Source organism: Canis lupus, chromosome 1 (assembly GCF_003254725.2).
Source record: "Canis lupus dingo isolate Sandy chromosome 1, ASM325472v2, whole genome shotgun sequence".
NCBI classification, from domain to species: Eukaryota; Metazoa; Chordata; class Mammalia; order Carnivora; family Canidae; genus Canis; species Canis lupus.
The window spans coordinates 31408309-31434196 of record NC_064243.1 but is presented as its reverse complement, the minus strand read 5'-3'; the positions used below and the strand labels follow the sequence as shown (position 1 = coordinate 31434196).

At 38.5% G+C, this 25888-nt stretch overlaps 1 protein-coding gene across 1 annotated transcript in view; it reads left to right on the top strand.

Annotated features, from left to right (window-relative positions):
* The window catches only part of TXLNB (taxilin beta), a 51682-nt gene extending 27940 nt beyond the window's left edge, over positions 1–23742 (top strand). Inside the window, exons 6-10 of the mRNA XM_025422423.3 lie at positions 10–129; positions 3342–3416; positions 9087–9179; positions 18917–19012; positions 20259–23742. Of these exons, the coding sequence (XP_025278208.1) occupies positions 10–129; positions 3342–3416; positions 9087–9179; positions 18917–19012; positions 20259–21053 (1179 nt within the window). The 3' untranslated portion in view covers positions 21054–23742. The remainder of the gene's footprint in view (positions 1–9; positions 130–3341; positions 3417–9086; positions 9180–18916; positions 19013–20258) is intronic.
* The last annotated feature ends 2146 nt before the right edge of the window (positions 23743–25888 follow it).

Below are 25888 nucleotides of genomic sequence, written 5' to 3'. Positions count from 1 at the left end.
TTCCCTTAGCATCTGGACAAAATATTTAAACACAGAGAACTGCAACAGAAGCTGGTGGATGCAAAGCTCGAACAGGCACAAGAGATGATGAAGGAAGCCGAGGAGCGACACAAACGTGAAAAGGAATATGTACTTATCATTTTAGTCAGTGTGCTTGTCTGGTCTGCCTGGGGGTCAGAGAACCCCAAGAAAGCTGGTTTTGATTGTAGTCACAGAGCACTAGACAGATGGAGAGAGCCCGAGCTTCCCTAGAGAACTACACTGGCCAGCCAGTAGAAGGCATTATACCTACACAGTTTTTTTATATAAAATAGTCACACATCTGTTCAACAAATCTTTTTCAAGCACCTGCCATATGCTAAGCATCGTTCTAGGGGCTGGGTACAGCAGTGAACAAGACCAAGAAGACCATGTCCCAGCACAGAGAGCAGAATCTAAGAAAAGACAGGCAAGGGACACCTGGGTGGCTCAGCAGTTGAGGGTTTGCCTTTAGCTCAGGGTGTGATCCTGGGATCCTGGGATGGAGTCCTGCATCGGGCTCCCTGCGGGGAGCCTGCTTCTCCCTCTGCCTGTGTCTCTGCCTCTCTCTCTCTGTGTCTCCCATGAGTAAATAAATAAAATCTTTAAAAAAGAAAAGAAAAGATAGGCAATAAGCAAGCAAGGAGGAAAATTTCAGATAATAATCAGTGCTACTAGGGAAATAAGGAGGAATTGAAAAGAAGAAGAGCAGAAGGACGGGGCAGACTGTATGTAGCCTGGGGGACCAGGAAGCCTTCTGGAAGGGAGGATGCTTGAGCTGCGCCCTGCCTCACGAGAAAGAGGTGGCCTCCGGCAGTAGTGTGAATAGCAGCAACAAAAGCCCTCAAAATAAGAAATAAAACATTTAATTATACAGAACCCAAGAAAATAGCTATTCCACTGTTGGTGTAATTACTCTCTTAGGCAAAGTATTTAGGATATCAGTACCTTTGATATATAACATATGAGACATGACAGAAGGATAACTAGACAAAGCTTCACTTGAAAAAGACTAGGGGTGGTTTTGAGGTGACCCAGCCTTAGCAAGAAACTCGTGTGCTGCCCTATTTTCTACCCTGGTTTAGCAAAATAGCAGATTTGAGTCCAAAAATATACCGCCCTCAGTTCTTCAGAGCTAGCCACCGGCCTGGGTTCCAGCTCTGATGCTTCTTTTTGAAAGTGATGAAATAATCAAGTGAGAGCGGGAAAGTTTCTTCATCCCAAGCAGAACATGCAGCCGCCTTCCTCCATCACGGTCAGGGAACTGGGTTCCTCAGCCTGCTCTGTGAAGCAGGGGCTCAGAGGGCCAGAGGGGACCCTGCAGGTCCTGTACCCCACAGCTGCCTCAGACCTCCAGAAGGATGCGTTGATTGTACTTCTATAACAATTAGCCTTCACTGCTCACTGGGAGGCGTTGAGGAACAGATAATTCACTTTACAAATGGAGAATTTGAACCAGTGAGAAAAAGATAAACTCGGATTAGAAAGACAATGCTTCCAAGTTTTTAAAAATAACTTTATTATTGTTTTTTGTTCTAATTACCAAAAGTGGACATTTTTAAAAACAGGAGTAAAGAAAAAGGAAATCTAAATCAGCTTATCTTCAAATACACTAGAAACTTCTTAAACTGATGGCCACCTAATTGACTAGCTATGATGTCCATGATGTCCACCATTCTCTGTCAACACACTAACAGATGCCTATAGCAAGTTGAATCCTGTAGTTAGACAGCCACTTGAGTTTCTACACATGGGTTCCCAAGATAAGTAAGATGGCACTGACCAAAAATTAGCTCTTTGCTCCCAAAGAGCTAATTTGCTTTTGTATTATGAAAACCAACAGAATGACACAGAAATGGATGAAATGTAAGTGCGAAAAGAAAGAGTTGTTTCTATGAAAACTATGCTTAATGCTTTGAAAGACTAAATGTAGGCAAATAGCACAAACAATTGTCAAGTTAGATGGGAGTAGCTATAAAAGACAGAGAGAAAGCTTTACAATTCCAAAGAATGATCCAATCAAGCTTCTTCACAAATATCTTTAGGGCTGTAGGTTCTAGTACTATTGTTTAAAAAAGTAAAAAAAAAAAAAAAAAAAAAAATATATATATATATATATATATATATAAATAAATTTTAAATGGCACATTATGGACATAATTTTTACAAAAACAAAACAAAATATATAAGAAACTCCTCTGAAGTCCAATTAGAAGACCTATATCCAAAACAAAGAGCATAGCTCTCTATCAAAACTAACAAATAAAAAATAAAAATAAAAATAAACTAATAAATAAACATACATCTTAAGTTAAAATAATATATTTTATTATTTTTAAAGATTGATTTATTGGAAAGAGAGGGAGAGACAGAGAGAGCACAAGTAAGGGAAGGGGCAGAGGGAGAGGTAGAAGGAGGAAGCAGACTCACTACTGAGTGTGAAGCCCAACACAGGACTCAGTCTCATGACCCTGAGGTTGTGACCTGAGCCAAAATCAAGAATCAGATGCTTAACAGACTAAGTCAATGAGGCACCCCCAAAATAACATGTTTTACATATATTTGTGTCACTTTTATGCCTAGAATAACTTTTTCAATGTAACCTATCAGCTCCCAGTTATGACTGTCTTTGATATAAGGGCCTTGGTTGTACTCGAAAGGCTGTCTTGTGGAAGCGGGATAAGACTTATTTCATAAATATTCTACAAGATTTGGAATAATAGGTCAAATTTCTAACCCAGTGTTTCTCAAAATGTAATCCAAGGAACACCAACATCCAAACTATCTTGGGTATTTGCTCTCACTATAGACTTTAACCACACCCTACACTTCCTAGTTTACATTCTTTGACATTCTTTGAGAGGGATCTACATTTTAACATGCTGCCTAGCAGATTCTGATGCATGTTATGGTGGAGAACTGTGGTCTAGGAGAATAACTTTGAGTTTAATATAAAGGAACAGTTGTTCACAACAGTGATCCAGGTGGGGGTGCTCTGGAGATGTCCAAGCAGAGGCTGAATGATGGTTGAGCAGGACTGCTAGAGAATGTTCCAGAATTTGGTGGGAGGTTAAATTTTGCATGATTCATGCTTGAGTTAGAGATTATTTTTCTCTTTTTTTTTTTAACCATGAGAACCACAAACTTTTAGTGGAGAATCCAACTGTTCAGACTAGCTGCTTTCTTAGATATTTTGCAAAGTTCCCTAAAACTTACTTAAGAGGGTTAACCAGCAAGTTATTAAGTTTTATACACAAATTATCACCAAATGGTGATGTAAAGGACAATTTGACAGTCTCTCCATGCATTCTTTCTTCTCACAGTTGCTGAACCAGGCAGCAGAGTGGAAACTTCAGGCCAAAGTACTGAAGGAACAAGAGACAGTCCTGCAGGCTCAGGTGAAGTGGGGGAGACAACAGTGCATGAGGTGTACTCTCCTTGCTGTCCCCACATAAAGGGGCTGTGAACCAAAGATAGTCTGCACCAGGATTTATGTGTCACTGGGGGGCAGGAATTAGAAATGAACACTAACTTCATACTTATGATTTTAAAGTAAAAAGAAAAGCACAGTATTATATCTAAGAAAAATAAATTCTCCACAACAACATCCAGTCAAAAGGTTTGTTGACATATCAATGGGGGCCCTGAAATGGTTCACTAGAATAAGCTGGGGTCCAGATTCATGCCTGTCCATAATATGTCTTCTTTCTCTCCTCCCCATTACCCTATTTAAGTAAGAATAAAATGGCAACTGGTCAGATGCACCATACAGAAACTGTCAATACTGAAAATATCTGTACTGGTTTGATATCATTTATAACAAAGGAAATTAGAAAAATTAAGTCAGTACCTAAGTTTTTGTGCTATCATAGGTTGTCCTTGTCAGTGGTTAATGACTAGAGACGACAGACAAGTAGGGCACAATTTTGATTTGGCTCCGTGATGTTATGTGCGTGTTCTGATGAGTCTATAAGAATTCATAATTCAGACTCAAAGCCTCAGGCAACAGATGACTCTATCCCTCTTTCCCGTGCCCTTGTGGCCCTGCCCCTTCTGGGAAAGGTTCCCTGTCATATTCCAGGTGAAGCACCCTAAGGCTGAGCTGTAGAGAAGCACTAGCACCCCAGCTGGGAGAAATGTCCTAGTGAGAGAAGGACTATAAAGTCACACAGAACAAATAAATTCACAGAAGTTGAGGAAGTCAGAAGGCTTCCAAGCTGGGCAGTGTTAATTTAAGATCTGAGTAATTCACTTGTAAATGTTGATGTGCTGACTGCTATACACTTATTCACTCTAAAAAACAAAAGCAAAAAACTTGTCATTGCATGAATAAACAAGTTCAATGAATACTTCTTCATTTTAAAGAAGCAAATAAGAAACTTAAAATCACAAGTTATATCACTGCAGACAAAGACACAGATAACATTTTTATATCTAACCTTCCTAAAGCAGACTTTTCCAGTGTGAACCAAATGCAATGAGAGAGTCATGTATTCAGCTAGCATCAGAATGTAGGCCTTTAAAGACCTGTGGAATAAAACATAAAGGTGTGACCCAACTTCCCACCTATACCCCCTCAAATTTGAAAAAGCATCTACCAGGGGTTTTAGACTTGCCCAGGTTTCTCATTTGTCCATCAATACTGGACTGAGTCCAGGGACCAGGGTCAGAGTCCTGGCTCTGCTGCTCAGAATTTATCTAACCCTGTGCAATTCATCTGAACCTCCTTATACCTAAATCTCCTTGACTGTAAAATAAGGATACCATAATGTATCACAAGCTTTGGAGTTCTCCGATCTCTGGGAGACTTTACTATTCAGTATTCAGTATTCCCAAAACATAACAGCATACAAGGCAGCAGCTACTATCTAAAATACAGTTGTTTTTGACATTATGACAGCTCTCCTTCAGAGCTATGGATGGTAACTGTTCATATGTTTGGTTAAGTTTATAAAAAGAAAATGAGTTAATGAACATGTAATATATGCAGTTTGCTTTCAAATTATGCACTCAGAGCACTTAGCTCCATGCCTGACCCATAATAAGCATAATTATTTCAACCAATATTTATTGAGCACCTACTTAGTCCTAGGCAAGGTTATAGGCGTTGAAGATATACTAATCAGTAAGAGAATCAAAAATCTCTGCCTAATTAAATTCACAATCTAGTGATAACAACAACATTGATAAAAAATGCTAACAATTAGTTGTATGAACCTATATCACTATTATTTCATAGGTGAGGATCTATATAAGGATATACGAGACAAAAGGAGTCTTATTTGCAAAAAAAATTAAGAGCCACTGGAAAAGATGATCTGAAGACCCTGTCAGCTCTAGTTCTTGAATGCAGAGAATTTCCAGAATTGAAGCCGTGTGGTCCTAAGCTGGGTTAACCTTGCCTTCTCCTCTATTGTTTTGTTTTCCGTGGTGTATGGCTCTTGGCAAGGACCCCTCCCCACCTTGTCTGTCTCTTGTCTTCAGGCACTTTCTAAAACTCCAGGAATAACTTAATCTTCAAGAAGAATATAAAGGCCCCCAAAACCTATAAGTAATCATGTTTAAAGTTTCTCTTGAAAAGTAGCAACATTTTATTTTTAAAACCTTTAAACTTTGAGAAACACAATCTATCACAGGTTAGTTGGCATAGCACTTGAACACTTCCTTTGGTTTCACAATCTTTAAAGGACAGGGGTGGTAGGAGGCAGAGGTCTTAAGTCCCCATTTCTACAATCTGAGCAAGGTAAATAACAAGGACAAATTGTGTTTTACTAGACGAAGTCACTTTCAGCCATAAGACAACAGCTTGCCAGTTTGGGACATGGTTTTCACTTAGGGAAGAGATGTCTGGCTTTCAATTATATGAACCAAGGCAGCAGAGTAAATGACAGAAATGATCAATGGGATACAATTGTCACTACAAATAGAGTATTCATTGGATCGATACGGATGAAGATGGTAGATGTGGAAAGCCAGCAATCCTAACAACGCAGCCACAAAAACAAAACAAAACAAAACAAAACAAAAAAACAGCCCAAGGGTTAAAGATCATTGAGTAAATTGTTAAAGACAGTAATCAGAGCTTTTAAACTCAAAAGTCCTCACCTTCCATATAGATGATGAGAGGAGATTACTCTGCAACTATTATTATTGAACTTGTTCCCAAACCAAATCTCGTAAGTTTGCTAGGCGAATTCCTGGACATGCTTCTGTTTCCTATATGCTATGAATGTTTGTAATTCAAATTCAGTGCTCTATTCAAAGAATGTGAGTGTCGCTCACCCACTTACCAATGAAAATGTTGAGGCAATTGTTGTTATTACTAACCCTAGAAGAGTTTGTTTCTATTTCTGCCTCTGGCAGGAGCACTGTGGATGACCTCTGAATGTCCCTTCCATGCTTCTCTGAAATCCCAAAATAAGAGCAGGAATATGACACATGAAACCAAACAGGCATCATGTCAGCATAATAGTGAGAAAGGAACATATTAGCAAACAAATATCCATAAAATAACAGGAAGTGTCTATTTTTAAGTAGTATAAGTAAAGAGAGAGTTGGTTACCTCAGAAAAGTTATAATCCACACAGATTTTGCCACCTACAGCAAAGAGGTCAAATAGGAAGAAAAGCTGAGTACGAAAAACAGTTCTAGAAGGGAAATGGGGAGTTAACTGGTTCATAGGTGTCGAGTTTCAGTTTTGCAAGATGAAATAGTTCTTGAGATTGGTTACACAACAATGTGACTATAGTTAACAGTACCGAACTGCACACTTAAAGTAGTTGAGACGGCAAATCTTATATTATATGTATTTACCCTAATTAAAAAGAAAAAAAAAAAGTTGAGGGAATTAAAAAACAGGCACTAAAAAAAGGCCAGGAGAAGTGGTAATGAAATGAGACACTACTTCCTGGCACGCTGGGTGTGTCTGCCTTGTCCATGCCACAAGAAAACATGAGGAAGGGAAACAAAATCTGCCCAACCTATACACCCAAAAGAGCATTTTGCCCAAAGGAAGGGGAGAAGCTGACCAAGGTGGGTGCGGTTGTTCCTTGCTGATACTGTCAAGCAAGGAACAGTGCCTGTGCACACTCCTGCTCTCCTGTCTGCAGCCTGCAACTATAGGGCTGCAAGAGTGGGTTTGGGAGAGCCTACTCAGGAGGCCAGAGTATCTACCACTCTCCTGTAACTCTGCAGGAATTACTGAGAAGTGAGGAAAAGAAAGGAGAGAAAGTCAGAAAAAGAAGCTTAACAGGAGATGTGACCAAGAATGCCAATAAACGGATTTTGTGATAGAATGTGAAGAGGATCAGCCCAGAGTTTCGGTTCTCACCCTAGACCATTAGATCATGTGCAGTATAGGTAGCCAGACCTATAGAAGCTTATCCTCGGATTAACAGGCTTAACCTACTCATGGGCCCTGAAATCAATTCAGTGGATTCCAGCCAGTACCTTGAAAAAAATGAAATGGAATTAAATAGAATATGTCAAGAGTACTTTGCACATAAGGAGTTAATGAGTAAGGATTATCTTATGCACTGTGTGTGTTTGTGTGTGTGTGTGTGTGTGTGTGTGCAAAACCCTAGAGTACCTTCCTGGTTATGAATTCCCCAATGCCCCTTTACTCAGTCTTCTTTAATCTGTGTGCCAAGGAATCACAGGAAACAAATTTTAGGCCACCAGAGTTGTTCCAAGCTCTGTCACATATTCACAGAGCTAAGGGATGATTCCAAGATGATGGCCAGCCATTGTTTGACTTTTCTTTGGAAAATCTATCCTGTGAAAGTGTTTTGTGTTAATTATTTTGTTGTTCTTGTTTAGTGCAGTAAAATCTCTGCCATTCTAAAACATTTCAGAATAAGCCATTCTGGATAAGCAGATTTTCTGGGTTCTAGGGCTTGTTTGATTCCCATACTCTACCTCTCACTCCCAAGACTGAGAAGTCTCCAGAAAAAGAACCCTCCAGAAAGCAGAACTCTGCTTTCAAAATGACAGTGTCACAGGTACCCCCAGCTAGTCATTTGGTGCTCATTTGAAGAGTTGGAGCAGTTCCAGGCAGTCAACAGTACTAAACACTCATTTGAAAATGCAGGCTTTACTAACATGTATCATCCATATTAAATTTCCACTCACTCAAAGCATGCTATTCTAAAATCATTTTCGAAAGCAAGATTTTATTATTGCATTACTTTCACTAGCAACACACTTTCCTTCTCTGTCTTGCTTTATTCCTACCTCAAACTCAAGCCTTGGAATAAGGATATAGATAGGGGTGAGCCACACATTTGCCAGTGTTAACCCATATGATGTTTTATATTGTGTGCACATTAGAAAGGGCATTCCTTCCTTGAGACTCATTCTTTCCATCTGTAGAAAATTGGTATGATTTTGATGAAAAGGGGCATTTAACTGCTTTTGGCTAAAACACTGTATTCATAAACATACAAAAGCAAATTGACCAAAATGCAAATAGCTGTTGCTTAGTGTGGCACAAGCTATATAATGGCGGCCACCCATGTCTGGTCCACCTTTCATACCACTTCTTTTCATCTATCTACTTTCTCACTCCCTTCAAGACCAAGTTCAAGGTAAGCCTTCTCCACAAAAACATGGCTCACATGAACACCTGCCATGCTTACTTCCTTCTCTGATGGGCACTATACTTAATGAACTTTCACTTTGTAGTCACTATACCATAATCAAGTTGTCTTTGAGATTATCTTCCTATCAGGAGTGCAAGTCTCTCAAAAACAGTAGTCATGTGTTAAATGCTTTTGTACATATAGTCGATGCATATGTTCAGTGCTCAATAAAAGTTTGTTGGTAAAAGTTATAATGAAATGATGACATATGTTATTATTTCATTTTTCGTTAAAGATCTCCTTCAGTCATACTCACTGACTTAGGTTGATCTCATAGTAAATACAAGAACTGAACATATTACTAACATTGTATTGAGAATTCCCGTAAATCACTTTTCTTCTCAAATAATGAACAATGACAAGTTGTTTTGTTCTGGAAGCATTCTGAAAGCAGCTTTAAAAGAGATCTACTTTTTCCCCTCTTAACAGCTTACCCTCTACTCTGGAAGGTTTGAAGAGTTCCAGAACACACTAACAAAAAGCAATGAGGTGTTTGCCACTTTCAAACAGGAAATGGATAAAGTGAGTATTACTTATTCCCCATAAACTCTGACATTTTCTATTATGATAGGCAATTCTCCTTTGGGTTCATTTTTCTCTCATTAAGATAACTCAGTGCATTTCATGAAGTAATTAAACATTTATATATTCAAATGAGATTTAAACTGTATTTTTTTTATTGGTATGTATCTGGTGAATTAATCTCAGGAAGAGTCCAAAAACACTAGGATACATTTTCACTTTGTAAAAGAATATTTTCTTTTTCTAGTCCATAGAGAGCAAAAAAAAAAAAAAAAAGACAAGAGCTAGCAATTTCACATTATGTTGTTTATACTGAAATTTCTTAAAAATCTAATTTTTAAAGATTGAAGGAACAACTTTCATATAAATATGCAAGAGTAGAATTTTATAGTGGAAAAACCATTTCATACAACTCTTCCAATCCTTCTTAGAAGAGAATATATGTAGTATGATATAATTGACAGAGCCTTGAATGAGAAGGAAGCCTGAATTCAGATTCTGGGTGTGTTGTTACTCCTCAAGTAGCATTGGACAATCCATTTAAGTTCCTTTCAATTTTCTTATCTATAAATTAAGATACTATTCCCTTGCCTACTTCACAAGATTGTGAAATTCAAATAAATTAATATATTTTAAAGAATTTTAATCTTTCTTATACTCGCTTACAAATATAAAGTACTAAGTATTATTATTAGACATAATATTTAAATTTTATTCAATACAATATTTTCCCAAAATAAAATCAGCATCAAAATTGTGTTTCTTAAGAAGCATTGGCATTAACTTTTTTTAAGTGCACAAAGTATCTTTCTAAAACACTTTCTTGGGGTGCCTTGGTGGCTCAGTCAGTTAAGCATCTGCCTTCAGCTCATGTCATGATCCCAAGATCCTGGGATCCAGCCCTGCATTGGGCTCCTTGCTCAATGGGGAGCCTGCTTCTCCTGCCGCCTACCACTCCTCCTGCTTGTGCTCTCTCTCTCTCTCTTTCTCTGTCAAATAAATAAGTAAAATCTTTTTAAAAAATAAAAAAAATTAAAACATTTTCTTAAAATTATATGATAAATTTCACAATTCAGTGAACAAACATAAGTAGGCCAATACTGGTTAAAAGTTACAGCTTTTCCTCTCGGGATGGAACTATCTATTTTTCAAAAATCTTTTTTCACTATACAGTACTAAGATTGGAATAAATATTAGAACAGGAATTTTTAAGTAAGGATTTATTTACTGACTTTTAAAGTTGACCTTAGAATTAGCATACACAAAACAAAATTGATGGGCATATTGCATTTCTTTGACTGTGGTTCCATAGATTTCATCAAATTCTTAAAGAGGTTGATGGAATTTAAAAAGTTTCTAAACTACTAAGTTGGTTAAGGAATGATCAAAATTAAAAATCAGTTAAGTCTCACCCAGCTTCCTTATAGAGCCCAGGGGCTGACAGCCTGGGCCTAGCCTCTGGTCTCCAAATGTACCCCAGCCTCAGCATGACAAAAGCAGCAAGTGCCCAGGGGTGGTTCATGCAGAGAAACTACACCTGATTACATGCCTGCCCTTCACTTCATCCAAGTAGAGCAGAGAGCCAACAAACAGTTTCACGTTCAAAAATGATGGGCTGCATTTTATTAAATTCTGTATCCCCTACACCCAGTTCCCTACTGGTGACCAGCATATGTTGCATTAAATAAAGTAACTCTAGCCCCACTCTTCTGCTAACTCACCTGAATATTCTTACACTTCTCTGAGCCTCAGTTTCCCCAGTGATAAAGTGGAGGTGAAACAGAACCTTCCTTATGAAACTGTTTCAAGGGTGAAATGAAAAATGCGTGTAATCACATTCTATGAATCCCACCACAACCTACAAATGTAAAGACAAAGGGAGCAGGAAGATGGTGGTGGAGTAGGAGAATCCTAGGCTTGCCTCAGCCAGCAAACACTAGATAACTATCAAATTATCCTAAATACCCCAGAAATTGACCTGTAGACTGGTAGAATAAACTCCACAACTAAAGGGAGAGAAGAGGCCATATCAAAGAAGGTGGGAAGTGCAGAGCTGTGATTCCGGGGAGAAACAGATCACAGCTGCTATGGAGGGGAGGGAGCTGTGGTCATGGAGGAGAGAGAGAGAGAGGAGCACACAGGGGAATGCACAAGGAGAACATTTCTCCAAAGCCATTGGCTTAGAAAATGAGAGGGGCTGAATTTTGTAAGCTGTTAGAACCAGCATGTCTTAAAGCCTGATTTAAAGGTCAGCAGGCTTGGCTGGAGAGAAGCAGGCAAGAAACCCAGGGTAGACAATGTGGAAGCAGTCATCTGAAGAGCACCTGGGGCAGCACACAATGGGGACATTATTGAGTCTTCTCATAGCATGTCCGTTGGAGGCATCATTCATGGAAACACATCTCCAGGAAGAAAGGAGCTGGCCAGCACCATTTCTCTCCTCTGTCCCTCCAGCATAAACACAAAGCCACCTGCAGAAAGCAGCATAGCATGGATGCTGGCTGCCATGGCATACACCAGAGACCTTCCCTGAAGCACCAGATTCTGGGCACGACATGACCTCTTCTTCATTAAGCCATTACTTTCAGGAGCAGGAGACAGAAGTTGCCTTTCTAACACAGAGAATACAGAGACTTAAACAAAGTGTTAAGATGGAGAAATTGATCCAAAGTGAAAGACTAAGATGAGACCACAGCCCAAGACCAAAGCAAAACAACTATAAGTAACATGTCTGATGGAAAACTTAAAGCAACAGTCATAAGACTACTCACTGGCCTTGAGAAACAAATAGAAAACAACAGTGAGCCCTTACTACAGAGATAAATAGTTTAAAAAGAATCAATCAGAGATGAAGAATGCAATAAACAAGATTGGAAACAGGCTTGATGCAATGAACAGGATAGAAGAGGCAGAGGAACAAATTAGTGACCTGGAAGACAAAGTAATGGAAAGTAAAGAGGCTGAACAAAAGAGAGAAAGAAGAATTTTGCAACATGAGAATAGACGTAGGAAACTCAGTGACTCCATCAAATGTAATAACATTTATATTCTAGGAGTCCCAAAAGAATAAGAAGAAGATAAAGGGGACAGAAAATTTATCTGAGGAAATAATAGCTGAAAACTTCTTCTCTTACCTGGGGAAGGAAACAGATATCCAGATTCGAAAGACACAAAGAAAAAGAAAAAAAAATTAGTAAAAAATTTTAAAATTTAAAAATTAAAACAAAAGACACAAAGAACTCCCATCAAAATCAACAAAAGCAGGCCAACACCAAGACATACTGTAATTATATTTGCAAAATATAGTGATAGAGAAAAAAATCTTAACAGCAGCAAGATAGTCAAAGTCCTTAACTTACAAAGGAAAAGCCATAAGGCTAGCTGGGGAGTTCTCAACAGAAAGTTGGCAAGCCAGAAGGGAGTGGCATGATACATTCAAAGTGCTGAATGGGAAAAAATCTGCACCTAAGAATACTCAATCCAGGAAGGCTATCATTCAGAATAGAAGGAGAGATAAAGAGTTTCCAAGACAAGCAAAAACTAAAGGAGTATGTGACCACTAAATCAGCCCTGTAAGAAATATTAAAGGAGACTCTTTGAGGTGAGACCTAAGGTGACAGTATAAAGGCAGGAAGCACAAAAGCAGTTAAAGTGAATAATTCTGTAAAAATCAGTCAAAGAATTCTCATTAAAAAGGTATAAAATATAATAACATATACTTAAAAGGAGGAGAGGAGAAAAGAATGAGTTCAACCCTGAATCACGATAATTTTAATTTAGACTACTATTTGCAGAAGAGGTTATATACAAACCCAATGGTAACCACATATCAAAACCACTAATAAACATGCAAACAAAGAACAAAGAGAAAGAAATCCAAGTAAATCACTAAAGAAAATCAGTAAAACATGAAAGAGAGAAAGACAAGAAAGGATCAGGGAAAATCTCCAGAAACAACCACAAAACAAGTAATAAAATGGCAATAAATACATATCTATCAATGATACTTTGAATATAAATGGACTAAATGCTCCAATCAAAAGACGTAGGAGTCAGAATGGATTAAAAAAAAAAAGACCCACCTATATACTGCCTGCAAGAGACGCATTTTAGATCTAAAGCACCTGCAGATTGAAAGTGGGGGGATAAAGGAATATTTATCATGCAAATGGATATCAAAAGAAAGCCAGAGTAGCAATACTTGTATCAGACCAAGTAAACCAAGTAAACTTTATTTTTTTTTAAAGACTTTATTTATTTATTCATGAGAGATACAGAGAGAGAAAGGCAGAGACACAGGCAGAGGGAGAAGCAGGCCCCATGCAGGGAGCCTGACATGGGACTCAATCCTGGGACTCCAGGATCACGCCCTGGGCTGAAGGCAGCGCTTAACCTCTGAGCCACAGGGGCTGCCCCCAAGTAAACTTTAAAACAAAGCCTGTAACAAGAAAAAAAGAAAGGCACTATATAATAATAAAGGGGAATGATCCAACAAGAAGCTTTAACAATTGTAAATATTTATGCACCTAACATAGGAGCACCCACATATATAAAACAATAACAAACGTAAGGGAACTAATTGATAATAATACAATAATAGTAAGGGACTTTAACATATCAATGAACAGGTCATCTAAACAGAAAACATACAAGAAAATAGTGGCTTTGAATGACACATTGGACCAGATGGACTTAACAGATATTCAGAACATTCCATCCTAAAATAGCAGAATACATACTCTTTACAAGTGCACATGGAACATTCTCCAGAATAGATCATAGATTATAAAATAGGCCACAACAAATACAAAAAGATTGAAGTCATACCATGCATCTTTTCTGACCACAATGCTATGAAGTCAATCACAAGAAAAAAATCTGGAAAAAAACACAAGTACATGGAGGTTAAACAACATGCTACTAAAAAATGAATGGGTCAGCCAGGAAATCAATGCAGAAATTTAAAAATATATGGAAACAAATGAAAATGAAAACACAACAGCCCAAAACCTTTGGGATGCAACAAAAGTGGTCCAAACAGGAAAGTATATAGCAGTACAGGCCTACCTCAAGAAACAAGAAAAATATCAAAAAAACAACCTCATCTTACACCTAAAGGAGGTAGATAAAGAACAAATGAAGCCTAACACCTGCAAAAGAAGGAAATAATAAATATTAGAGGAGAGGATGTGAGGGCCACCTGGCTGCAACATCCACCACTCCATTGACCACCAGGATTGATTCCGTTGATCTGGCTAGCTAGGTGGGTGTTTCGATAGAGGAAGACTGCTCTTTAGTCAGGGATATACAAGTAACTACATTCCCCTCCAAGAACTTCAAACAAGCTCTCAAGGTCCATTTGTAGGAGAAGGTAGGGTAATCAAGCTTCTAAGACTCAAGACCCATCCAAATGAGGTGCTACATGTGGCAGTCTGCTTTTCTGAAGAAGAAGAAGAAGAAGAAGAAGAAGAAGAAGAAGAAGAAGAAGAAGAAGAAGAAGAAGAAGAAGAAGAATGAAGATTAGAGCAGAAATAAATTATATGGAAACTAAAAAAACAATAGAACAGTTAAACTAGAAGCTGGTTCTTTGAAAATAATAATAAAATTGGCAAACTTCTAGCCAGACCTACCAAAAAGAAGAGAAAATAAATAAATAAATTTTAAAAATCAAAGATGAAAGAGAAATAACAACCAGCAGCACAGAAATGCAAACAATTATAAGAGAACATTATGAAAAACTATATGCCAAAAAATTGGACAATCTAAAATAAATTGATAAATTCCTAGAAACATATAGATTACCAAAACTGAAATAGGAAGAAACAGAAAACTTAAACAGACTGATAACCAGCAAAGAAACTGAATCAGTAACCAAGAAAATCCCAACAAACAAAAGTCTGGACCAGATGGATTGACAGGTGAATTCTACCAAACATTTAAAGAAGAGTTAATACCCATTCTTCTCAAACTATTTGAAAAAAAAGAAAAGGAAGGAAAACCTCCAAATACATTCAACCAAGCCAGCATTATCCTGATACCAAAACCAGATAAAGACATCTCTAAAAAAGAGAAGCACAGGCCAATATCCCTGATGAACATAGATGCACAAATTTTCAATAAAATACTAGAAGCCAAATCCAACAATACATTAAAAGAATCATTCACATAATCAAGTGGGATTTATCCCTGTATTGTAAGAGCAGTTCAATATTTGCAAATCAATCAATGTGATACATCATTGCATTAATAAAAGAAAGGATAAGAAACATATATGATCATTTCAATAGATGCAGAAAAAGCATTAATAAAGGAACATACCTCAACATAATAAAGGCCATATATGAAAAACCCACAGCTAGTGTTTTCCTAAATGAGGAGAAACTGAGAGCTTTTCCTTTACAGTCAGGAACAAGACAGGGATGGCCACTCTCACCACTTTCATTCAATATAGTACTAGAAGTCCTAACCACAGCACTCAGACAACAAAAAGGAAAAAAATGGATTCAGATCAGCAAGGAAGAAGTAAAACTTTCACTATTTGCAGATGATATGATACTATATATAGAAAACCCGAAGACTCCACCAAAAAACTGCTAGAAGAGATAAGAGAGTTCAGTAAAGTCACAGAATACAAAACAACATACAGAAATCTGTTGCATTTCTATACACCAATAATGAAGCAGCAGAAAGAGAAATTAAGAAAACAATTCCATTTATGAGCACCAAAAACAGTAAGATACCTAGGAATAAACCTAACCAGAGAGATGAAAAATCTGAACTATAAAATACTGATGGAATAAATTGAAGATGACACAAAGAAACGGAAAGACATTCCATACTCATGGATCAGAAGAACAAATATTGTTAAAATCTCTACACTACCCAAAGCAATCTATACCTTTAATGCAATCCTTATCAAAATAACAGCATTTTTCACAGACCTAGAGCAGTCCTAAATATGTGTGAAACTACAAAAGACCCCAAGCAATCTTGAAAAAAACAACACAAAACACAAAGCTGGAGGCATCACAATTCCTGACTTAAAGTTATATTACAAAGCTGTAGTGATCAAAACAGTATGATCAAAACAAAAATAGGCACAGAGATCAATAGAACAGAATAGAGAACTGAGAAATAAACACACAAATATATTGTAAATTAATCTTTGACAAAACAGGGAAGAATATCCAATGGAAAAAAGAATATCTCTTTAACAAATGGTGTTGGGAAAACTGGACAGCAACATGCAAAAGAATGAAACTGAACCACTTTCTTATACCAAACACAAAAATAAATGCAAGGGCCTCCTGGGTGGTTCAGTGGCTGAGCCTCTGCCTTTGGCTCAGGGTGTGATCCCAGGGCCCGGGATGGAGTCCCACATCAGGCTTCTCACAGAGAGCCTGTTTCTCCCTCTGCCTATACCTTTTCCTCTCTCTCTCTCTCTCTCTCTTTCTCTCATGAATAAATAAATAAAATCTAAAAAAATAAATGAATAAAAATAAATTGAAAATGAATTAAAGACTAAATGTGAGACCTCAAACCGTAACAATCCTAGAATTTTTTTGACATTAGCTATAGCAACTTCTTAAATATGTTTCCTAAGGCAAGAAAAATAAAATAAAAAATAAACTATTGGGATTATATCAAAATAAAAAAACTTCTGCACAGTGAAGGAAACAATCAACAAAATGAAAAGACAACCTGTGGAATGAGAGAAGATATTTGCAAATGACATGTCTAATAAAGGGTTAGTATCCAAAATATATAAAGAACTTTTAAAACTCAACACCCAAGAAACGAACAATCCAAATAAAAAAAAAAAATGGGCAGAAGACATGAATAGACATTTTCCAAAGAAGACATCCAGATGGCCAAGAGACACATGAAAACATGCTCAATATCACTCATCATCAAGGAAATATAAATCAAAACTACAAGGAGATATCACCTTATGCCTGTAAGAATGGCTAAAATTAACAACTCAGGAAAAAAATGAGTGGGAAATATCAGAAAGGGAGACAGAACATGAGAAACTCCTAACTCTGGGAAACGAACAAGGGGTGGTGGAAAGGGAGGTGGGTGGGGGGTGGGGGTGACTGGGTGACGGGCACTGAGGGGGGCACTTGATGGGATGATCACTAGGTGTTATGCTATATGTTGGCAAATTGAACTCCAATAAAAAAAAATGCCAGCAAAATATAAAAAGAGAATCATGTTATTTTTGAAAGTAAAAAATTAAAAAAAATTAAATTAGCAACTCAGGAAACAACAGACATTCACAAGGATGCGGAGGAAGGGAAACCTTCATGCACTGTTGGTGGGAAGCCAAACTGGTGCAGCCACTCTGAAAGACAGTGTGGAGGTTCCTGAAAAGTTAAAAATAGAACCACCCTATGACCTAGCAATTGCGATATTAGGTATTTGCCCAAAGAACAGAAAAACACTAAGTCAAAGGGATATATGCACCCTGATGTTTATAGCAACATTATCTACAATAGCCAAATTACGAAACAGCCCAAGTGTCCATAGACTGATGAGTGAATATAGAAGATATGGTATATTTAGATATGCAATAGAATATTACTCAGCCACAAAAAATGAAATCTTGCCATTTGCAACACATGGATAGAGCTAGAGAGTTTTATGCTAAGTGAAATAAGTCGGAGAAAGACAAACACCATATGATTTCACTCATATGTGGAATTGAAGAAACAAAACAAATGAGCAAAGGAAAAAAGAGAGAGAGAGAGAAAGGCAAACCAAGAAATAGACTGTTGGGACGCCTGGGTGGCTCAGCGGTTGAGTGTCTGCCTTTGGCTCAGGGTGTGATCCTGGAGTCCTGGGATCGAGTCCCACCCACATCTGACTCCCTTCATGGAGCCTGCTTCTCCCTCTGCCTGTGTCTCTGCCTCTCTCTGGGTGTCACATGAAGACATAAATAAAATCTTGAAAGAAAGAAGGAAAGAAAGAAGAAAGAAAGAGAAGAAAGAAAGAAAGAAGAAAGAAAGAAAGAAAGAAAAAGAAAGAAAGAAAGAAAGAAAGAAAGAAAGAAAGAAAGAAAGAAAGAAAGAAAGAAATAGACTCTTAACTAAAGACAACAAACCGATTGTCACCAGAGGGGAGATGGGTGGGGGGATGGGTACAATAGGTGGTGGGGATGAAGGAGGGCACTTGTCATGAGCACTGGGTGATATGTGGAAGTACTGAAATCACTATATTATATACCTAAGCTAACATTATACTGCATGATAACTTACTAGTATTTAAATAAGAACTTTTTTAAAAAATGTAAAGCCTAAGAAAATAGAAAGCTGCCTTTGTGTAACTACTTCTCAGATGTGTCAAGATAGTATCAATATTTTAATGGCTAAAAAGCCTGACCAGCTTTCTCACTTAGTCTTCTATTTAATAAAGTAAAAAATCATTATTGCAAGTTCATTCTTGTGACTGAATAAAGCTACTTTAAAGAAAATGCAATTGACGAAACAGTGTGGACCTAAGTAGTTTCCTTCTTCATGAATTGGCTCTGGTACAAGTAAGTCTTGTTTACCACTGACCTAGATGATTCAGAAATAAATATGACTCTCCCCACTCAATCTTCATTCCTTGACATCAAACCTGCTTGCTTCGGCAGCTAGTAACAGGAGGACTTTTCTTGGTGTTGCATATGGAACTTATAGCTTTTTTCGATATAGTAAGTCTTCAGGATTAACATTAAAATACTCTAATTTCTGTAGACAACTAAGAAAATGAAGAAGCTGGAGAAGGACACAGCCACGTGGAAAGCTCGGTTCGAAAACTGTAACAAAGCTCTGCTAGACATGATAGAAGAGGTAAGGAGGGCTTCCCCAGAGCTGATTTCCCCCTGCCTGGTCCAAATATCCATACTTAGAAAATAATGATGACCTAACAACACAAATTATTATCTTTGAAAAAGAGCTGATCTTTTTCCCGGAGATGTGACATATGAAATTGTAATAAAAATATTTAGAGCAAAATAGAATTGGGACCAGACTCCCAAAGAGCTTTGTGACCCTAAGTCACAGCCTACTTACTGAGTCCAAAGCCATCCTCAAATCAGCACCATGCCTGCTCGACTACATTTCTTAAAGGCAGGACAAGTGTCTTGCTTGTCTTTGAATTTCCTCCATGCCTGGCACATGGCAGGTGCAGAATATATTAGTGAGTTGATTTGAACATATTGAGAGAAGACACCAGCCTGAACACCCAGGGTATGTACTACTTTATAGACAGATATGGGGATGGATTTTTTTAACTCCTCCAACAGGCATTTAATGACTGATATTATGTCAGGTTCTGTAGCTGTTGAGACTACAAAGCCAAAGAAACATGGCCATTATCTGCGAGGCAGAGTTTAGAGGTGAAGGCCTCTCCATATCAACAGAAAAAAAAAAAAGTCTTGAAGGGTACAGAGTAGCACAAAGGTGGGGGCGAGGAGTGAGATGATGAGGAACAATTTCATGCAGAAACACACCAACATTTTTACGGAAATGGAGGAGAATTGAACAGTTTGAGCAGCATCATGAATTAGTGTGGGGGGAGTTTCTGTCATTATAATTACTGTTCTAACAATTCATCCCAAATTGCAACCAATTCCAAAGAGATGAGCTTATTATTCAGCAACATAAATCAAACAGTTGCTGGATTAGCATACAGCAGTTTATCTATAGACTAGATGAAGCTCTGCTGACAGCCAGGTCTTGCTCCATCTCACTCATTGTGCCATTGGAAGACTCCTAAGTCTTGGAAGCAGAAAATGCATGTACTTAAAGATCTGGGAGACTTGGACTGTGGCAGGGGGGAAGCTTGGCCATCTTTCTTACCCAAAGAAAAGGATACAGTGATTAAAATTCTACCAGAGTCTACCTGACAATGGAGAAACAGATTCGATGCCCCTGGCCAGGAGTCTGTCTGTTCAGCCACCAGTCTGTGGTCAAGGCCCAGAGTCTGGTAGACAGATTCCTGGACAAATGGTTTTGCTCGTCTCCAGAGAGCATCCTGGCAATGTTGCTTTGTTGTTTTATGCCTTTTTGGCTTTCTGTTGTTTTCAAATCACAGAAAGCGCTGAGAGCTAAAGAATATGAGTGCTTCGTGATGAAAATTGGGAGGCTGGAGAACCTCTGTCGAGCTTTACAAGAAGAGAGAAATGAACTCTACAAAAAAATTAGAGACGCAAAAATGCCTGAAAGGGATGACCAAAGTCAGCACACCTCCGACGAAGAGCCCGAGTCTGCTGTGTCTGGGGGGGCAGGGGTTGATGCCGAGGAAGTCAGTAGTGTTCACAATGCTGTGAAAAATCTGGCCACAGTCTTCATGGCCATTCATCATCCAGAGTCGACCCTTAACCAGTCCAAAGAAATCCAACCAGAATGTGGCAGTCCTCAAGAGGGTGGTGACTCGGCCCCCAAGGAGCCAGAACAATCCTCTCTGGGCCCTTTATGTCATTCAGAGAGTTCCCTGCCTCCCCTAACTCCTCAGGCTGAAGCCAGAATTGGCAATGAGGCAGAAGTGCCTCCCAAGCCCAGTAATCCCCCCGTGGGGTGGGGAGCAGAGGCCCAAGACTGGGGTCTCTTTGCAGCAGCCCAAGCTGATCAGCAGCCCCAGAAGCCAGAGGCAAAAGCTTCCAGTCAGACCCCACAGTCCCCAGCTGAGGCTTCCCTACCAGTGATGGAGGAAAGTGGTCCTGCTCCACCACCCACAGCAGGTGAGCCAATTCCACCTGAGGTGCTTGCATGTGGGCCCAGTGGGCCGCCACCACCACTGGAAGAAGCAGCAGAGGGGCTACCAGGAGGGCCCTCAGTGGGGCCTGGACAGCCCCCAGTGGCCGACACCAACCTGGAAGGAGTAGACTAAGCCTCATGGTGCCTTCGGAAGCTATTCTCCCTGACTTTACATTTTCATCATAAGACTGTCTTCTGAAGAGGCGCTAAGGGCTAGAGATGTCTAAGGGAAGAGACTTAATTAGAATCAAGACATTTTTAAATGTTATGCAGAGCACATTCAGCCTGTGCTATTTGTTCTCAATTTATAACTGATTTGGAGCTTTTCTGTGTAACGGATTGACAGTATAATTTTCCCAAATGGCAACAAAACACACAGATAGGAAATTCCTACTAATTTTCCATTGAGATGGTATTTATTTCAATTTCTTAATCAGCAGTAAGATTTGGTGTTTCAGGACTCCCACTATAATATATAAATATAGAAAATGCAATGTTTCATTTATTTCCCTATACAGTTTTAATAAGTTCTGTAGTAAGTAATGGATGTCCAGGTTCCATTTAAACATTATATACATAATATATGCATATATGTGAATGTACATATATATGTATATGTGTGAATATATACATATGTGTGTGAATATATACATATATGAGTTTATATACCTATATGTGCATCTGTATATTTTTAGTATATATGTATACAAATATGTGTGTGTATATATATATATACACATATATATATATAAAACACATACATTTCATCCTTTTTTGGAGTTCTCTTGTGCAAAATATTTAGATGATAATCAAAAAAGTATCTCTTACTTGCTTGGGATGAGGGTAGGCTAATGCTCTATGAATCAGAAGTAGGTTCAGGATTCAGGTCTTTAGGCCATGTAATGTTGGGCAAAAACAAGTAACCGGATATTGGGAGATCAATAAACCCAACCAATGGATCAAATGACTGAACAGCAGTTGGGTTAGACTGTGAGTGTGCAAAACACATATAGACACAAAGATGCCACAAGAAGTCGTAAACAGAAAAGGGGAACAGTCACAGCTGTAGACAGCTCACTTCTTCCAACTGCCTCTCAGACACAACTCAGCATTGCCTTGCAGCTCCATGTGGGGAAGCAGGCACTCATGGCTACCTGCAAGGAGTAGCCTTCCCACTAGAAGTGGGAAAACAAGCAAGAGCGTAGAAGGATTGAGGGTCCTCCAATTGAGATGAGGTTATGCTCTTGCTCCCTGCCTCCTGTGCATGGGAGTCTTGAGAAAGAATGTTCACCTGGCCCTGCCAAGTCCCCAGTTCCCTCACTGTCTTCTATTGCTCTGGAGAGAGAGTTTCCCACCATTCTTGCTGTCACAGCTTTCATCTATATTCTCAAAGCACCTGCACCTTTTTTGTAACCACTCCCCACCCTGGACTTTGCAGGATATTATACCCGGCCCTCGTCTCAATTATTGCTAAGTAGAAGCTATTATTGTTCCAAAACAGAAGTCCACGCAGGGTCTCAATATGCATGATGAGGTGGCCAAACCAACAGGTTATCTACTTTGCAGAATTCTCTGCAAAGAACAAAGAACAAATGGGTCCCTTCTCGAAATGTCTTGAAAAATAGATGAGGATTCAGAAGAAGGCAAAAGCTAGAGACACCTGGAGTGGTCCACATGAGTATTACATTACCATTGCTGGACAAGAACTTCTAATATCGCTGACAGCATAAATTACTCGACTTAGGGGAGAGGGAGACTGGAACAAAAAAAAAAAAAAAAAAACAGGAAACAAGGGAGTGCAGGAGGACAAAGAAGGGAGAGGAGGGAGAAAAGGAAAAAAAGGTCTAACCCAGCCCTACCTTAAAAGTTGAATTCAAGTAGAGAAATGGATAAAAGCAAGATTCTTTACTATTTATCCAGAAAATCATTCTTCAGTGTCACATGTGGCCGTCTGCCAAGGAATACAAAGTGCTTGTAGGCAGCAACCATATGCTACAAGAATTGTAAACTGCATAAGATTTGTTTAAAGAAGACTGTGAAGGTAATGACAAATGCTAATCAGGAAAAAAGCATATCACTATTGGAGAACCCAAATATTTTTATTTATTTTTTCCATGTATTTTTAAAGCTCAAAATATTATAACCACAGATGATCTAGCCAAATTCAACATTACTGGAAATCTTAGAGATTTGAACATTCATTTAATTCAGAGCCAAATACTCACCATAACAATCCAGGAGGGTCTCCTTTCCTACTATTTATAGAAGCTAAACTTCCAAGAATGGAGTAAGATTAGATAATCATAGTAAAGTCTCAGTCTGAATGTTTAGCAAGAGAAACAGGCAGGAGAGGAGCCAAAATCTGGTAAATCAAATATTCTAATACCCAAAGTTCATGATTTTTTTTTAATCCAAAAAGCTTTCAGAGCAACACATTACTCACTACTGTGTGTGTCTTGGGCAGAGTTTCAATACAATACCTTGCCTAAAATTTGCAAAGCGTAATATAGGCTCTGGGAGGATTATTTTAATATTCAAAGAATGTTTTATTATGGTCCTTTGTGTTAGAATTCGGCCTTATTAATTATAACAATAACTCATGGGACCTGAAGGAACAAGGAATTTCTATGCATTATCAAGTTCACGTAACTCTTTCTAGAGGTGTCAAGTCTACTTTCCAGAAACACCAGCATTATTTGTGTTTTCTTAAATTAAATAACTATAATTTATGTATATTAAAGTTACTTCTCTTCCCGAATGCTCACTTTTGTTACTTCTATGTGTCAATAATACCTAACAAAGATCATGGCTTTGTTTTTGTTGTTGGTTACATTTTTTGGCCTCTGAGTAGAATGTGCATATAATGAACACTTTGAAGATTTTGAGGTGTGTGTGTGTGTGTGTGTGTGTGTGTGTGACAGAAAGAGAAGGAGGGAAAGAAGAGAGAGAGGACATGACTGCCCAGAACTAGTGAGAGAGCAAACCCCCAGCTCCTCTGCCTGACCTTCAGCTGCTGGTGGGTAGTGATCACATGGCCACTGTTTCTCTCCAGTGCCAGTCTCCAGTGAGATTGTTTCCACAGGGTTCTCTGCCAGGTGAGCTCTCAGAAACACTCTGAGGAGTAAGGGGGTGGGTGTGGAAGGTGTCAACTCATTTTACCCCTACCTGGTCCTTCTAATGCCCCAAGAGTTTCCCTAGGAAGACCCGAAGAGGCCTGGCTGTCCTGCCTTTTGCTTCTACTCTCTTCCGAGTCTCTACTGATCCAGGAGGCGCAACTAGAACAAAGCATTTCCTGGTATGCTTGGAGAAAAGAATTATCTAGCTAAAATGGAGAAAAGATTAAACCCTACCCTTAACGCTGTTTTTGCTCCTTTTTGCCTGGTATAGATACACATTTTAAAAATAGCTCTCTCTCTCTCTCTGTGTCTCGATAATAAAGTATTATGTGTTTGTTGCAAAACTTATTGAAGCTGCTTTTCAATAAGATTAAGATATCATTAGGGGAGAAATCATTTCGGGAAAATGTCCTCAGCAATTTCTCCTCTAACCAGCAGTTAAATCCAGTATTTAGGGAAAATAAACGTAATTTAAAATGTAAAGGGGACGCCTGGGTGCCTCAGTGGTTGAGCATCTGCCTTCAGCTCAGGTCGTGATCCCAGGGTCCCGGGATCGAGTCCCACAGCAGGCTCTCCACAGGAAGCCTTCTTCTCCCTCTGCCTATGTCTCTGCCTCTCTCTGTGTGTCTCTTATAAATAAACAAATAAAATCTTTTTTAAAAAAACAAAAATAAATAAATAAAATGTAACAAATTGAGGTGCCCAGCTGGCTTAGTAGGGAGAGCATGTGACTCCCGATCTTGGGGGTCATGAGTTCAAGCCCCACATTGGGTGTACAGCTTATATAAAATGTAAAGAATTCCCTAAAAGAAGAGAGGAAATAACAATGATGACTTTGGTCTCTAAAATTTGTGGCCATCAAAAACTGGCAAGTAAGAGTTAGGATTCAAGCAGGATACATGGGTAAGTTTACACAGGGTTTAAACCAATTGCATTTCCGTCCTTTACAACCTAAAAATTAAAGTTATCATTAGATCAGGTATGAGGGCATTCCATTCAAATAGAAGCATTTATAAATGATAGTAATAAAGATTTTTCTCGGTCCCATGAAGTCGTATCTTCCATACTTGAAGTGAATGAAGTCTCCTTGCTGATATCCCAAGAGAAGTTCTATAAATACCAGTTGCTGCTATATATGTGTCTGAATGTTCCCACATACACATACACATGCACATAAGCACACAGTGTAAAATCTGTCCAAGATTCAATGCTGCACCTGTCGGTGGGCCTTTACACCTGTATTTTCAAAGGATATTACTATTATCTTTCCTGATGAAGACACTATAAAAAGAAATCAGGAAACTGTTCAAATAAGGATATCTGATAGAAACACTTATTAGCAAAATAAACCTACAAATTTATTGATTTGTGGCACAAAAATCATTTGCAGAAGTCGATTCACTCTTCCAGAAGATAGGAAAGGAGATAAACCACCAGCACCACAGTCAGGTTGGCTACATCCAATTGCAAGGCCTTCTTCCAGTCTTTCTTCCTGCTGGGTTTTAAAGGCTCACCCTTCCATTACCAGCCATGTCTATCCCATTCTTAACTTGAATTTTTTACAAAGTAATATAACGTTTGATTACTTCACATCATAATTAAAATATACCTTGGTATAAAACTCATCCTTTCTGCGCTGACCATCAGTATGACATTTTATGTCAAATAACACAAACCCACTGCAGAAGCCAAGGAAGAAGACATTATGTCAAGATAGGGAAAGAAGAGAGAAAAAGAGGCCTTCAATCTGAGAACTAATACAATAATGAAAAGTAAAAAAAGTAAAAGTTTAAGCAATAAAAAGAAGACGCAGGTGGACCCTTTTGTGAAAGCAAGATGCCAAACAAGGGCA